At 40.3% G+C, this 17,959-nt stretch overlaps 1 protein-coding gene across 3 annotated transcripts in view; it reads right to left on the reverse strand.

Moving 5' to 3' along the window:
- The window catches only part of ctnnd2a (catenin (cadherin-associated protein), delta 2a), a 116,321-nt gene that overhangs the window by 11,665 nt on the left and 86,697 nt on the right, over window positions 1-17,959 (reverse strand). For all 3 annotated transcript variants that reach the window (XM_049749671.2, XM_049749669.2, XM_049749670.2), the window contains exons 15-19: window positions 14,196-14,382; window positions 10,154-10,271; window positions 7,844-8,026; window positions 5,307-5,480; window positions 4,107-4,257 (exon numbers count right to left, since the gene is read on the reverse strand). In XM_049749671.2, coding sequence (XP_049605628.1) covers window positions 4,107-4,257; window positions 5,307-5,480; window positions 7,844-8,026; window positions 10,154-10,271; window positions 14,196-14,382 — 813 coding nt within the window. The remainder of the gene's footprint in view (window positions 1-4,106; window positions 4,258-5,306; window positions 5,481-7,843; window positions 8,027-10,153; window positions 10,272-14,195; window positions 14,383-17,959) is intronic.

Genomic DNA, 17,959 nt, shown 5'->3' on the forward strand with positions numbered 1-17,959 from the left:
GTTAATAATAATAATAATAATAATAATAATAATAAACACATGAAGAGTGAAGCCTTTGAATTTGACTGAGCTCAAAGATGTACAATTTGTAATTGGGGCAAAACATCCAGAAAAAAAATAAGCATCTCAAGTCACTTGAATCTTCAGAGCGTGAAGTTATGCAAGACATCACATAAGATCTTAATTATTAATTGGGGTGAGTTTGAATTTATTTGACTTTTTTGACACTTGAATGAGTATTCAGCATGAAAAAGATTATATTCAACAGCACATGTTGGCTCAGTCAAATAAAATTCCCAAGACCTCAGTGAGAATGGAGAATAATCAGGATGTTCCGATGGCACTATTAACCTTCACAAAGAGCAAACATACAATTATACAACACTGATGGAGATCTGGTGTGTGTGTGTGTGTGCGTATAAATGTGACACACACAAGTACACAAACTATCTATGAGAATGAGTAGTGGGTTAATTGACCCAACGTTATCTCTGCCTGACAGGATAAGCAGAGGTTAAACGCTTGTTGTCTTTTAGCCCACAAAATGATGTGAGCAACTTGAATCGCACTGACTGATTCACTTACTCACAACGGCTTTCATTTGATGAATTCGGACGCGGCTGGCTGAATAATTCATCCACGGCATGACTAACTTAGTGACCAGCTAATTTAGCGAGTGCTGCGCCAGATAATTGACTGTGCCACTGACTGACAATTTATTGACTGAAGTACTGATTAAGTGAACAACTCCTTTATCAAGCTCATAGAAACAAAGGGCAAATGTTGTCCTCAGTCAAAGCAAAATGAACCAAATATAAAAGCTTGAGTCGGGTCAATTTTGTCACACATGCAAAAGACAAGTTGGGACCATCAAAACTGTTTCACTGGTGACCTCAATGTGCTGATACGGCAATAACACAAAGCGAGCAAATGAACAGTGAGTAGCAGCTTTTATGGAAGTAATGTCTTCTTCCATTCCCTTCCGTTGATTGTGAGATGCTTGTTTGATGTTGGACATGTTGCTTCTTGCATCAATGTTTATTACATGACCCCCGATATAGCCTCAATCATCTGGGACACAGAGGTGCTAATTTATTCATGTGTTATGTTGCTCCATTCGGGAATGCTGCGCTTTATCACTGCCATCATGGCTGATTTGATTTAAAGAAATCCATTTACCCGCAACAATGGAGTGATTTGATTGTTTACTGGGGGGGAAAAAGGAGAATGTTATGAAAGTAAAATTGGAGGTAATTGTCTCAGACAGATGTTTGGTGAGACGAAGCATATGGATTGATGCAAGTGTTCTATTTAATGAGAGTAAAATATATTCATCAAACAATTATCAGTATTTGTTATCTAAAATAGCAGGCCTACTTATGGATTTTTATGAAATGAAAATCTATCATAAGTCTTGATGATCTTATGATCAAATTGAGACTTTGCATGCGACTATATGTCAGTTTGACAAGAGGGGGCGCTGAAATAAAAGTAACAAGCAAAAAAATGCAAATATGATTATAAATGTGGAATCGAACTGTGAGGCGAAATTGATTAAAAATCAAGGACTAGTGATAAAAGGTCCAAATATGAATAAAAACCTCCAATGCAAACACAAAAGTATGTTATGCTGGAGGCCCATCCTCTTTTGACAAGCCTTCAAAAGTTTTTTTCTCACTAAAAAATAATAACTATTCCGGAGCTGTTAGATAAATGATCACAGTGTGACGCTCGCCCTCCCTGTGCCTGAATGTTTCAGCCGTTAGTCTTTTAATTTCATTAACATCTGCCTATCACAACTCCTGACTTCAACCACTCACACTTGCGTTCAAGCACTTAGCAAAATCCCAGCGGCGCACTGCTGCCGTTTCCACGGTAACGTGTCGGGCGACGGCGTCATCAGGGCGAGACACAAAGGCCCAGAGAGAAAGACAGAGCGTGATGTTATGAGCTCATGTCTAAAACTGTATTAGTTAGAGAGATGTGGGCGTCAAATTAAGAAGCTACGGTTGGAGAAAGAATATTACTGGGTGGGGAATGGAGGCAGGGGAGGGGAATTGGGTGAAAGGAAAAAAAGAAAAGACCATGTGAGCATTTGTTGATAGACTTGTCATTTTGCTTGACAGTTGCATTATATTTGACTTCATATATTTAATATAATCCCGAATATTGCTTTCCCTATTTGAATGAAATGATTTCTGCAAAACACAAGTGGAAAAAACCCAATTAAATTGAGCTGTGAATTAATTAAGCGTATTGAATTAATACCGATTTTGAATTAATCGCTTTTCACCCGGCATTAACTTTGTTTTGGTGGTAAGCCCAGCGTGTGTTTATGAAGAGCGTCACAAAATAGCTGCTCTATTTGGAATAATGTGACGCCTGCTTGGCATTCCCAAATCATGTGTGTCAAATTGCCATCTCCGAGTCGACGGGTAAGAATTGCAAAGACGGACGGCATGGCGCTAAATGTGACTCATTCATCGTGACACGGGCTTATAGAATATTATACAAATCAGAAACAAAAGGAGCGCAAACAGGTATGAAACACAAAAAGCGATGAAATGAATGACGCTAATGACTTCAACATGCCACCAGATTATATTGAACTCAGTTCCGAAAAAAATTCCATCTCTGTTTATTTACCTTCAAATCTTCATAGAAGCCAAGCAGTGACAACATCAAAGTCTATAAGTCAACATTATTTGGCAAAAGACCAGCAAGAATGCTCCGCGAAACATTTTTGTCACCCAAGGATAGCTTTTGCCTTGATGTGAAGAAACAGCAGTTTGCTGTAAGCTTTGAGTCCGTGTGTGTGTTAATAAAAGTTGTGTTCAAGGGCCAAGCAAGATGGGGGCTCGTGGTGTCTGGCCTCTACCTCTTTGCTGTCAACACCAATCACGTCACACCTTGCCCCGAGCAAACGCTCGTCTCTGAACCAGATTTTGTTGTCATCTCTGTTGCCCATATTTTACAGCGCATTCAAAACTCCCCGGAAGGATGAAATAGCTCATTGTTGGAGCAAACGAAAAATAAATAAAAAAAATCATGACTTGTAACCCAACAAACAAGTCTTTAATTTTTTAGTGATTTGAGTTTGAAAATACTAAATTATTCATTACTCCTTCCATAAAAGTCGTATTTATTAGGGGACTCTTGCCATAATTCTTTGCTATCTCTTTCTGCTCTGAAGAGGCTAATTAAGCAGTGCAATAAAAGTTGATCAATTGCCTTCACCTATTTGAATCAATTAGCCAACTTTTTAATGATTTCCAGAGGAGATCATATATTGCTCCCGTCGTAAAAGATAGCTCATCCAATTCGGTGACTGTTACAAGAGGAGCTTTTTTTTCCCTCCATTAATTTAAATGGAGCCTTTAGGTCGATAATGTAACAGCTCGTGCGGATTTGCCGCAAATGCCTTTTTAACAGCTTTAGTTTACATTGATTGAACGCATTATAAGCTTTGACAAAGTTCTGTACTGAGTAATAGGTAAAGTTACAAGAAGTATTGTTGAAGCCCAAACTAACTCGCTAAGAAATGAAAGTAAAAACTTGGCATCTGTATGAATTGCAAGCCATCTGCTACCATGCAGCAGCTACTAAATAAATGTTGCATGGGAATGTGGCGCTTTGACAGTGGCATTACTCTGTGTTCTTCTACCACATCCACAGAGCCCAAAGAGACTCCTGAAATTCTTCCCTGCAAGTGAGGGAAGCGTGGTTGCTATAGAAACCACTGAGCCCTCCAAAAAGCTGCAATAATTAGACAGGCAGAAACAGACATAGACGCTTCCCTTCACAAGTATTGGAACAGACAAGCTCATTTTTTTTCTGTCAATCTCCCAATCAGTTTGGCTTCATCTTTCATTAAAATGCCAGACAAAATCGTTCTGTAGACTCTTGAGTGAATTTTGCTGCTGCCGTCATGTTTTTCATCAATGGGCTAAACATTATTAAGCCTGTTGCAGAAAAAGATACGCACATCCAAGCTCTGGCCATTAAGACAGTTTTCCCCAGATTTCTTTTTTTAACCCTTGTGGACAAGAGGCCACATTAAAAGGCCTTTAACAGACACAGAAGAAAAGAAAATGATCCAGACTCACCAATTAACTCCTTGTTCCGGATGTCCAGCGCCATATTTCTAAGAGCGGTGGCCACGGCGCACACAACTTTGTCGTTATCGATCCGCAGTAACTCCACCAAAATGGGAAGTCCTTTCTCCTTACGGACAGCGGCCCGGATATACACAGACCACTGTGAAAAAAATACAGGCAAGCTGTTAAGCCATTGTTCATCAAGGAACTCTCCATGGCATGGAAATGTATACCATCAAAAGTAAGCATGCTTTGAGGGAAGCCTTTTTACTCATTCCCAGTATGAGCTCAAATGATCAAGAGGGAAATAGTATATTTGGGGGGCCGTATAAAAGGCTCGAGTAATACAACTGACTCTATTTGGGAGAATTATATGAACTGCAGAGAGGTCTTGAGAGCTTGGAGACCACTTAAATGGATTTCTCCATGCCTCAAGTACTGCCACCTTGTGGGTCATCTGCAGATAAATGGATATATGGAAACCATAATCTGCCTTTTCAAATCACTTGAACTTCAACCCATTATTGTCTATTCCAAACCCCAATCGAGGGAAATAGCTTGGGGAAAAAAAGGGCGAACAGCAAAGAGCATGTCATCTTCATCTTTGGAAAATTTGGCCTCATCTGAGAAATAATAAAACATATTTCCCTTGAGTGTATCATCTACTTCCCCACTCTTCTACGTCTAAGAAACTCACCGAAGCAAACACACATATCTACATTTGCGGAGCTATTACGCTTGTTCACAATGTGTCCTTCACTTTAAGTACAAGTCTGAAACTAAAACAAATCTCATGGGAAGTTGTCAACCACATCCCCATTCCCACATTGCCCATTTGCAACCAACAATGACCCATTTGAGTTGTGTCATTTCAAGGGGACACTTTCTCAATTTCTGTCTTGTTGCATAAAAAAAAAAAAAAAAGTAGAAAAAAATATCTCCAATTTTGCCCAAGGCTTGACTGCATGACTCATTCATTCTTACAAACAAGCTGCTTCCTTAGCCAGTCGCTGTTGAACCCTGGGTGGACTCCTATGTGGGCTCAGATTTAAGGCTTTATATTAAAGTAGTAATTCCATTCCGACTATAAAATCAGATAAATCAAACTTCTTCATTTCTGCTCTAAATGAATTGATGTCAGTGAATGTTCTAAGTTCACGAATCCCACACTTTGTCTTGTCGGAGATGGGCAAGAATTCCCAGCATTACCTTCCAGCTGCCAGCAGCCAGGTTTTGCAGGGCTCCAGCTGCTCCTTCCAGGGTGTCAGGATTGGAGCATTCAGATAGCAGGGTGAGGTAGGGTTTGACAATGGTGGGGTGCCAGAGCATTTGAACCCCTTTGGGGGGATCCACACTTTCTGGAAAGGGACCAACGCCATCCCACTGGAAGAGAGGAGAAAGAAGAGGATAAGGACAAGCTTGGCCATATTTGGCGCTGGTTGCTAAGTGACCAAATAACCGTTGGTCTGGTGGCTTTTCCTCTTGATGTAAAGTAGGACACACCAAAGCGATATGTAGCAATTTGTCACTGTTAGGGCAGAAAGCCCTGTCCTTTGCTTCTCGGAGGAGGAGGAGAGGTGACACAAGTAAAGCAGGTGGGGAGCATTTTTATTGTTGACAATTGCAAAATCACACTTTTTCTTTTTCTTTTCTTTTCTTTTTGTGTCTTGTAACCCAGAGCTCAGGAAACCCAGATAACAGATTAATAATGGATTCCTTCATTTTTCCTCTCCTTTTGTCTGCTGATGTTATTGTACCTCTGACTCTGAGCTCACACCCAAAATGAAATTTTTTTTTCATCTACTTCATACGACTTAAAAAACAAATAATAAGACAGTTTGACCTTCTTTCATTTCTACAGCAAAATGACAATAGCAAAATAAACACAACAATTAAGGAAGGATGAAATAAAATGGCTGTATTCATAGAGCAGCTGCATATTTCTGTTGGAGAAATAAACCCAAAGCGTTTTAAGTGTGACCTCTTCAGCACAACTCTATCCCTTTGTTCAGTCACTCGGCTTGTCACCTCTTCTCGCTCTCTCGTTTTCCGACTAATCACTCAGATTGTGTCCCACTTTTTCTCCTAGGATGATTCTCTCTGTCTCGATGTTTTGCTGCTTTTCTTTCATGTATGCCACATATCATCCCAATAAAACCTTCTTTCCCTGTATTCCATTTCTATTTCCAGGCTTCTCCCTCATCTTTGAGCTTCCCTCGCGGTCGACCTTCTCGTTCCACTCAACTGCTCCCCCCCACTCCCTCCCTACCCACTTCATGGTAAACTAGGCAAGTGTGCGCTTTACACCGAGTGTGTGTGCATGCTTTATTTACATAAATTCTCTGATGGCCAAATCAAACACTTCATACAGTTTGAAGATTGAACAGAACAACCTATTACCGACGACGTTTGTTGCCCGCAGACCTCCTACGTGAATATGAATAGATAATGTTTATTTGGAACGCTCAAAAGGTGCATTATTATCGAAGTTCCGGAGGAAACAACAAAGCCCTCACACCTACAGTGTTACGATTGACTTCAATAGGCGATAACAAGCCACAAAAAATCTATTGGTTTTGCACAAACAGGATGTGGCAAATGTGGCTAATAGGGTTGAGGTCAGGGCTCTCTATTTCCTCCACAACAAAATCCATCCAAGAATGTAATTATGGACCCAGATTTGGGTGGTAAAGAAAATTCTAATGTGAATTACTTGTTCTTGCCACTAGTGGAGGCAAACAACTGTGTGACTGGGTTTACATGGACGCAGCAGTCAATTAGGAATGTTTAGCTTTAGTTCAGGCTCCCACGCTGCTCTTTGGCCTTGCTGTCAGAGACTCTAATAAATGATTAAGGGGGACTACATTAGCATTTAAGTTGACGCCGCCTACCCTCATGTCAAGCTGGCATTCTATTTCTCACTATTACCTCATTTCCTTCTCCATTATCCATGATCCATTGCAGGTAGGATGTCACAATGTGTAGCAAATGTTGCCGACAGTAAGTGAAAGAAAATCTTTACTTCTCACAGAAAGCCAAAAGGAAGGAGACGACAAAATAACGTTCATTGGTAAGAGAAATGATGCGATCTCACCCACTTTGCAATGCAAAATCGATACGCCACACATGAATCACATGAAACGAGTGAGTGCCCGATCAATACGGAATGGCTTTAGGATCTTTTTAAGGTCGTATATTTGCCACTTTTCGTAAAAGGTACGCGTGGTTCTGACTTTTTAACCCACCAGAGTTAAGCAAGGTTCAGCTTATTAACTTGAAAAAGAAGGAACAGAGTAGACAGGAGGGAGGTGAAGATACAATTAAGCTTTTGAAAAGAGCTTCGTTTAAAAAAAAAAGTCTGACTGATAATAAAGTGCCACAAAAGAATGAAAAAGTTGCCTGTGATCCGATTCGTTATAAAAGAGGCTAATGCATTTAAACAGAATTTACCACATACTTTGTGATCTAAAGATTCCATTCCTCTTCTGCATTATTCAGCACACACGTCCCCTGTCTCGACGACAGACATCGTGTTCCTGCTTCATCATGAAAGTTGGCTTCTACTTTTTGGACCCATGTGTGCCAGAACACAGCGTTTGGCCACAAATGAATGTGAATAAGTGAAAGGAGAACTTTGAGCGCTGGGGCATTCAGCGTCATCCTAACCCAAGTAGGCTTCTATAGAGAGGCTTCCTGCAAATCAGGCATTGCCACTGCCAATTTACTCAACTATTTTTTGTTTTTACCTGGTCAGCACCCTTCTTTTTCTTCTTCTTCTTGCCCCAACAGCCAGAGCTCTCTCCATCGCGACCGTTGGAGTCACAAAGGAGGCCGTCCAACTCCTCCAAGCCTCCCTGCTGGCCGTGGGATGTCTCGGCTGCCAAGCGGTAGGACAGGTTTCTCAGAATGCAAACGCAGTTCTCCACAGTCTGCGTTGGGAAATAAGAAAGATGAGGGAATAGATTCCAAGGATGTGCACTAAATGCACTTAAATAAGAACACAGCTCAAAATGGAAGTGGGGGCCTGCGAATAAAAGCATTTTCTTTTTTTTCCCCCTCAACAACTAGCAGCAATTTTATCCGCCTTCCACCCTGAGGCAGACTTGATGGAGCGAGTGGGAGGACAGAGGCTGGATAATCCACAGGTAACATAAATATGTGTTTTATTAGTTCTGACTTTGAAATGTGATGAGCAAAAATGAGGAAACCTGACAGGTCCAATCGATTTTCAAACAGGCCATTTAACAAGTGACTGTGAGATCATGCCTATGTGTAAATGTGAGCTTTGGTGCATGCGGCCATGTTTAGTACGTCTCTGAAAGCGGGGTGTCATCAAGCCAACGGAGTGGAAATTAACAAAGACAAATCATCCATCTTTATGCCAAGAGACCGCCACTTTACACAAGAACAACCAAGGAGCGTAATTGAACACACTCGGGAGACGCGGCAAACAAAACAACGTCGCACTCCGGCGAGCTGCAGTCACATGAAATCCACATCCTGCAAAGAAACATGCACAGGTTACGCATTAGTTCCAATTTATGCTGACATTTCCATCTTGGGGTCCATGTTTTCCCCTCTGTTTTCTTTGTTCAGCTGCACAGTTGAGTGAATAAAGACTTGATCTCGGTGATGATAACACATATACATATCTATATTTATATATCTATACCTCTCTCGCTCTCTCTTGTTTTCTCTCTATGTCCCATATATATCTATATATATCTATATATATCTAGTATGTATATATATATATATATATATATATATATATATATATATATATATATATATATATATATATATATATATATATATAATTTTATTTATTAATTTATTTTATTTTCTATTAATGAGAATTTTATTTTATATATATTTTTTCCATAAGCAGGCAGACCTAATAGTGTTGAGTGAGTTTATTATACACTTTAAATTTTCCATTGACCAATCTACAATGGGGAACTGAAACTAATTATTTTGATTATTTTAGACCACAACAACTAAATTAAAGTGCAAAAGCAAAGGCGGCAGCGACTATCATTTATGGCTATTTTGCTAATAAGCGCCTGCGAATTCACCTGTCAATCAGTCTTTGTTAGCGAGGCAATGGCCGCTCTCCTCTGGTGGCTGCAGTCAGATGGTGGAGAGGAGCGGGCGGATAAACAGTGATTAAGGGAGGCCATTTAGAGAGCCTGGCAGACAGGGAGACCTTGAGAAGCCAGCCAGCCACAACATTGTTTATGTGATATCGACTGGCCAACACATACTTTGACAGAGCGCACGTACGCTGCAGGCTCGGCCCAACCGGAATATCACACGCTGGCAAATGTTCTTTAAATGAACTCCTAAGAGTGAAATACTACACCAATTTTCAACATTTTATTGAGCAATCAGTAAGGTAGACTACCGTTACTATCATTACTATTTTACTATAAAATAAAACACAAGCCAGAGGAAACTTCACAATATTTAATTAAAAAGACTTATAGCGGATATTAAGTATTTGTATTACATGCCTGTTGCCTGCTTTAAATTGTTTTAAACCTACATGACTGTCATTTTTTTTAACTCCACTCTCCATAAAAAACAACAACAACATGATGTAAGAGTTGGGTATTTAAGAAGGCGTGTATAATTTAGTGACATTCCAAATTAGAAATGTTTTGCCCTGGCAGAAGTCAACACTCGTCTCGGTGCCATTGGAGAATACCACTAGCCGAAAGCGAGAGGCTTTTGTTTGGATTGCTTGGAGTAGGTTTGTTTAACTAATTTATACAAAACTTAGTAGAGAGGTGGCACATTTTTACACATTGAATTTCAGTGAGGACAAATGTATGAGCATAGGAAACTTTTGTTCAATTTGGGTCAAAACAACTGCTCACTGCATTGACCTGTTCAGAATGTTTCATATCATCCTCAATAAACCAGGAAGTCGTATGCTTACTAAACAACCACATGGACAAATAATCACAAAATACTGATCTCTGCATAGTTACAACAAAGGGGGAAGACATTAGAGCAAAGGATGCAAACATTTAATGCTTGAACACACGCACCTTGCTGTCAATCTCGCTGCTGCCTAGAGAGGTCTGAATGACGTAGAGCAGAGCATCTGTCAGGCCGTCACATTCTCGCATCCTCCGTCTTGCCTCCTCACCTGCGGAGCTGACATTCCTGTAAGAAACACACGCCGACTGAGTGTGTGTTTTGATAAACACGAGCTTAATATGCCTCTAAACGGGGAGGCAAGAAGATAACACGAGGTATATATATATATATACAGAAAGAGTGACACTGAAAGTGAGCTAGATAGCTCCCAAGTGAAGCCTTTCCCGAAGCCATATAATTGGAAAGGGGTGCATTACAATTCGGTATACATCTCAAGCTATGCATTTTTACCTAGCCTAGTCCCCGGTATACCACGAGGACACACGCTGTAGAAAATGGACAGATCGATGGAATAATATTGCTATAGTTGCTCTGGAAGTTAATATTTGATTTGATTTATGTATGCGTTGGAGTGAATGTAGTTCCACAAAAATTTGCATCAGGACCTTGAAATGCCAACTGACTTCTTATATTGATGTTCAGTCTACCTGAAGCACTCTGTAAAAGCACTGTATTGATAAGAACTGCTGAAAAAGATGAATTGTATTTCATTTCTATCCAGTCAAAAAAAAAAAAGACTGTTTGCAACAATCCATCTTAAGTTCCATAATGCCAATATGAATAACAAATCAATGCTGGCCCCCGTCGGCCTATATTTTCTTCTCCACCAGGGGTGCACCCTATCTATGTTGGATTCCGACATATGCTCACTTCCCCTTTCCTGTAATGTCATAACATGCTCCTTTCCTAAGCAAACCCGCCTCCTATGTAATGTTAGACTGTAGTGGCTCTTGTTGAATTGCCGTTCTAATGAAATCCCACCATCACAGGTTTGCAGAGATCAGAAACGCAATAAGAGAAACCTCAAAAGAATGATCAAACTAATTAGTCAATCACATCCTAGAGTTTGCCATATAGGTGAACGCATATGACAGACAATAGAAATGTATTGATGGTATGCAGCGGAGTCCATTCATCATGCTGGCATTATTAAGAGATCACAGCTCTTTGACTAGTCTATGAAATGAGGGTAATCCTTTATTGTTGCGATGAGAATGAGGTGAGAGAACGACACAAGAACTCAATTAAAACTTAACGTCTAATGCTTTCCAAGAGAAGGTCAAGTCGTTTTCACCAGCCCTGAATGCTAATGGCCAAACAAGCTCACTTTGCATAACTGGCTTCAAAGTGACAATTGTCTGCAGTCAAAGCGCGTAAAGACTGACAACACTTCATTCTGAGTAATAAAGGCGCATGCTTGACTTTTAAATGTTTCATGACAGAATTGGAACGTTGGCTCGCACTATCTGTTTTAGACCAGGTAGAGTTCTGGTCCCCCAGCTACCGATACCAAAATGGGAATGTTCTATTGAAATAAAAACACCCCTCATTTAGCATAAAGTTGTGTTAGATTTTTAATTGTCATTTTATGCTCGCTTTTATGTGAGTCTGGCCTTTTTTTTTTTAACTAGTCCATCGTGATTGGGCCAGAAGTAAAAGCTAATACTTTTTGAAATGTTCTTCACATTTTAGGGCAAAATATAATAATAATCAAGTATAATATAATAATACATTCTTTCCCTCTCTGACAAAACATTTTCTCTGGCTTTGCAAATATGTCTTGCAACACATATTGGGGTGTGCTCGGGGAACAGGAGGCGCAAAGATGGTGAGATGTCACCATAACCACTTGGATCATCGCTTCAAGAGATGCTCCATTTGGAATGTGAAACCCAAAGCAGCAATGCCGTAATCTGACCGTGTGTCGAATTCAGACGGAAAATTCTATGCGTAATGCACCAGTGAGAAAGGAAATGAGAGCACCTATACCCTGCCTGTCAGTTACGTGAGTGTGTATGTATGTGTGTGTGTGTCTCCTTGATAAAGTACCTGAGATTTTCTTGGAATTTAACCGGTAATCTCGACTCTTTAACTATTCCATTATTGACTTGCACTCATCCTATCTGATGTCACTCCTCATTAATTCAGTCAAACTCATTAGCTTGCATCATTAAATAATTGCCAAGTGAGAAGAATGACAGAACATGATTAAGCATCCCATTCACAATTCACAACCACCGTTATTTGGGCTTTGTCAGACTGATAAATTACACGCCGTTTCTTAGACTATACATCACGTCGTTTTTTAAAAAATATGTCACCTGCCATGGAATAACCTTTGATCAATGCATTTGGGGAAAGTAGGGCATAGACAAAGTAAAGTGCAGAAAATATTTGACTTAAGGGAATACTGAAGAACTTGAGTGTCGAATTCCACTTATTTCTTAAACTAAATATTTAAAATAAATTATTCTGTGATATATTTCATCAACAACTGCAAAATTGGGATCTTCGGGCAGAATTGAGTGTTTCTTCACTTACATCTGTGCCAGTGGAAAAGACTGAAAGGCTTGAATTCCGTAACTCAAGCGCTACGGTCCAATACATTGATATGTAGCGCTTTGAAAACAATCCAGCAAGGTTCAGAATTATCTTTCCAACCGAAAAAAAATCCCCCTATTTTTCAAATGCCAAATTGACTAGCTATTTCCTGTGTAAACTAAAAGTTTCTTTTTGATTAGCTTTATAGCATTATTACTCATGCACGCGTCCAACTTGTACAGGAAACACATGGACACCAATGAATGGTTGGCAGATGGCTTTCTAATGTCGCTCAAAGAACAAATGACCACCGAGTGACATGAGAGCAGCTGGTGTGAGGTGGCTCGACACAGTAGTCCAACGTCTGCCTGTGCGTGCGTGTGTGCGTGTGTGTGTGTGGGGACAAGAGAGGGTCATCACCAGTTCCCTCACACACACACACATACACATGTATAATCCAAAACAAATAATACCAAGAAAATAAGTTCATTGTGATGACGCTCAGTCTCCATTCATCCAGCCGTTAATTCTACACTTGCATGTCTTAGTGGGAGCAAACAGGAGACATTCATGAGTATGCATCTGTGTGTGTGTGTGTGCACACGTTTGTGGGATTCCGATAAGCCCAGAAATAGAATCGCAGACAGAAAAAGTCTATATAGTGTGGAAACAGTGAGTCTTTTTTTTTTTCTCTTTTCTCAGTGTGTCTCTATGTCTTGGCTGTGAACCAGCAACCTGCAGGGAGGTAAACAGCATTCAATTGAGGCTATTGAGGATATTGAAAAGCATTCATAGTACACCAAGTGTCTGCAATGATAACTCTTTGTGTATACTGTGTGAGTGAATATGTGTATGTGCGCGTGTGAATTTGTGTGCATCTGCCGAATGGACTGTTTTTAAATGTCCTTTTCAAGCAAATATTACTTTTTAGAAATTATAGATTCAAAGATGAAATCGCTCTACATTGTGATGCTAAAGCGCTTTCAGCTGCTTTTTAGATGGTGTCACCTCTTGATGTCAAGCCTCAAAATACCAGAAGCATTTTTAATCAGGCTGATGCATCACAAAAAAAAAAAAAGTCTGGAAATGAGGAGAACTTATAAATGGGGAAAGTTGTTGCTATGGTTACCATGTGGAACCAAGCATCAAAGGAGTTTAAATTGTGCACAGATTTGTTTACCATTTATGAATACATTGATCATGGACAACAAAATACCTCAATAAAATATTTGTAATTTTACACCCTGGACTTATCACCAGCCAATCACAGGACAGTTAGACAAACACTCAATTATTTTATATGCTTGTTATCAGATTCCCTAAAAGAAAATATATATATCCTAATCAAGTAAGCATATATCAAGCAGTGTGTACCCGCCACATGGTCTTCAATCTAAAACTGAATAATGGAGAATGCACTAGCAAAGCTAATAAAACAACTTTGAATTATGCATGCTGCTATACTATGACTGCAGGGAATCAATAAAATGAAATGGTAATTTACAAACAGTGTTTCGTAGACGATGTGTCCGGAAAGAGTAAATGCGTGTTGACCACACTTGTTACAATTAACATGTCTGCATGCGTGTGTGTGCATGGTGCTTTTACCTGAGACAACCAGTAGCATTGCGCAACACCTGGGAAGTATGAAGCTGGAGTTTGCGGTCGTCATGGTGATTGGGGGAGGAGTCCCAGTTGGAGTGGGGGATGATGACGCTGTTGGTCAGCACAGCCAGCGCATCCTGGATGATTGGCATCTTGAGAGCATCACATGACGACAAGTTCCACAGAACCCCTGCGCATGCAAATTGGAATGATTAAAGTCATTTATTTATATTGACCTGAAAATATTTGCCTTTTAAAACCTTCTGGTGGTTCTTCACTCTCTCCCACTTCCTCAGCTCATCGTCGGCTAACATGACATTTACCGGCACATACGTATTTGATTGGAATTTTAAGCAGATGGTGACATGAAGGGCAAAACATTTGTATTTTGTGCAGTTGAATGTTGGAGCTTGTTGCTCACAGTGACGTGACAAACAAAGACAGCCTGAAACTTTTTTTCAAGTGACTGCGATCGAGGACACACCACTCGGCTCGAGGCCACAATGGAAAGTGCACTACACACTGGAGAGGGATTTTACAGCTGGTATTTTGGGGAAAACATTTTTATCACTTTGTGACATCACTTTCTCCTATTTATACCCCAGGAGCAGTCCTTAAGATTTACTAGGCGTTTGTAATGCATTGAAAAGTCATTTTGTGCCTTGCCGAGACTGCACACAAGCTGTCATCGACAGTATGCACTTGCCGATAGAACAATGTGCAGACACAAGCCGTACAAACAAGATGTTTCAATTCAATTGAATATCATATGAATGAGTCTGATCAACATTAGAACATTTAACAACTGCATGTACTGCTGACAAAGTTGGTGACAATGAACTAACATGGGGGAGGATAGTCAGACAAGCTGAGTAATAATTTAGTCAGGCAGCAACAGATGGAGACAAAAGATGACACATGCTTTGTCATATTGCTTTGGTGAGTTAAAAAAAACAAAACTTGAATTCAATTGAATGTTATCTCGTCCCATATTTCTGGTGTCAGAACTCAAAAGTCACACAGCTTGAACATCTTTAAATAGCACAACTTTGTATTGCTAAAAATGTCAAACCAAACATAAATCTGTGCATTAATGAAATGTGGCAATTGTGTAAAATTAGGCAAGAGTGAGAGGATAAAAGAAAATAAACGCCTGTGTGTGCCTGCTTAACTGTCTGGGAAACAAGGACAAGGAGGGTGATAAGGCGATGACCGTTGCTGCTACGTGGCACCAATCAGGGGCTTGTACCTTTCTGTGCATGTGTTTCCATGGCGACATTTGCCATCACTTAGCACTTATCAACCTCTTTTTTCACCCCTCAAGCCCCTCTCTCTCAAATGCTCCCCTGTCACAAGCACTTGCAAACACGCTGTATTCACTAAAACAGACTCATCAGCATATTCAACAAAACATTTTTCCAGACATTTTCTTTACTTGCAAATCTCGTTGATCTCAACGGTCTTGCTAGAATTAGATTTTTCATTTTCAGACACGCTTGAATGATACTATAAACTATAAACGATCATGCCACCTGTTGCTTTGGTAAGACTGCCGGAAACTGTGTTTTTAATTGTAGTTTTTTATTCAAACCGTAAAATACGTAAAAATGTGATTGGTATCATGTTTTTTATTTTACAACAGCAAATTTTAGAACTGCAACTGCGGACAACAGGTCAACAGTCTTGAAAAAACAAGTCTGTGTTTCTTAAGTGATTAGCAACGTTGGTTGGTTGGTGATTGCAATCAGGTAGCAGCCATAGATGTGTTCTTTGTAAAGTGCCAGCAGATGGGGAAAAAAAAAAAAAAAAAAGTATTTTCTAGGACAAGGACATTGCGTCTGCCACTGTGTCACGTTGGCCAAATTCAGGTCTGACACACACGATCGCACACACATCTGCCTGCTCAAGAAACATGGATCTGCCATGCTTCGCTAAGCCCGCAGGCCCCGCAGGAGTCAGGTGACCAACAGACAATGACATCATTTGAGAGTTTCTGTGTGCCAGCCAGTGTGTGCGCGTGTGCGCGTGTGCGCGTGTGTGTGTGCACCCTCCTTTATCTCGTCCTCTCTAATCCGCCTCTCTCTTGGCTCCAACTGGGTCCCTCCAGACACTTGACAGACAGTTTCCAAGGAGCTTGGTGGTTTGGGGGGAAATGTGGGGATGATTGCATGAATTCATGAATAAATGAGAGTATGACTTGTAAGGGTTGAGCCAGCCCTGTTAGGACTCAAGTGGAAATGTTTGATTTAATAGGCCTCATCGATGCGGCTACGTGTGAATTAGTTGAGAGCAGAGTCAAAACCTGCTGATGAATAAAGCCAAAGATGAGAAATTATACAGCAAATATCCCAAAAGAGTGATTAACTCATCTCATATTTGAATTTCTTGATGAAATGAATGAAAATAAAAAAGAAATGGCATTTTGGACACAAGTCGACACAACTGTTGCATGTCACCTCTACATCTCTCAGCTAAGGAGAGCATTCAAAGCAAAATAGATTCAAAGCTGCAGCCAGCCACATGTCACAGTCCAGCACCTCAAGGTGAGCCCACAAGCATGGATAGCATCTCCTATTGACACCCAGAGCCTCGGCATCGACCGGACTTTGATTGACAGGCCCGGAAGCCTCAACTTCCTCCTATCTCACTCGCACGGAGAGTCAGGATGCCAATAAAGCTTGTCTGAATTTAAACTTCAGAAAGGACAGTGCAATACAGTAAAAGGTTTCCTGTCTCATTTCCTCCACCTACAAAGCGCCTTTAATCAAAGCATATAGAATCCAATAAGACTGTCAACCAGTGGGTGGTAAGAAGAACGAGTGGGTGGTCTTATTGGTTCAGATTAGAAGCACAACCACTATGTGCATCCTGATGTATTTCCGATGGACCAATTAACTTTGTCTCATTAGAAAAGCATCTGGCTACTGAAGAAGAATGGAAATCGAATCAAAACTGAATATGATTCTTTTTACTTGAATGTCAGTCTCTAATTAGATTAGATTAGATAGAATTTATACGTCGTTAGAAAGGCAGATTTTCTTGATTTGGATTTCTCCTGTCAGTTTATCTTTTCAGCCAAGCCACAAAGGTTGTTCAATGAACCACAGTCATGAAAACCTGTCATGTTGCTCTTTTCTTCTCTCCTCACCCACATTCTTCCTTTGTTTCTCCAGCGCTCTGGTGGGATATTATTAGTATTTGAACAATCTCTAAAGGGAGCTTCAAAATCCCTCGCCGACTTGTCGCTATTGTGATTCACAAAAGTCCTTGGAGAGCCAGCGACCTATGAGGCTGTGAATGTGTATGAATGAGATGTTAAAGAACAATTGGGTTCACCCATTGGGCTTTATCGGAGTGCTCTATGTCTATTTGCAACTGTGAATGGGTCACCATCCTCAGAAACATGTGAACTACTTTGAAAAGGTTGTACATTGAATATATCAACAACATAAACGACACGGTCTAAGCCCAAAGACCGATTCATGTAGAATCACACTCCGGCTAATGAAACACAAACAAAGGCCAAATAAGGGGATAGAAAAGGAGGATGAAAGTTGAATCCACTTGAGAATATAGAATATGAGGATAAAGTCTTGAAATTCAGTCAAGTGAAATGTTTAACAGCCTTGGTGAATGGTTGCAGTTGATTGAAGGCTTTGAGCTAAAAGTTGCCAATGACGTCAATAACGGCGCTAAAATACTGCGAGTGTGACTGTCAAGGACACAGAAAACACAGTTTGAGAAAGAATTGAAGAGCCGTGTTGAAC

Source organism: Syngnathus scovelli, chromosome 18, assembly GCF_024217435.2.
Source record: "Syngnathus scovelli strain Florida chromosome 18, RoL_Ssco_1.2, whole genome shotgun sequence".
In the NCBI taxonomy this organism is placed as follows: Eukaryota; Metazoa; Chordata; class Actinopteri; order Syngnathiformes; family Syngnathidae; genus Syngnathus; species Syngnathus scovelli.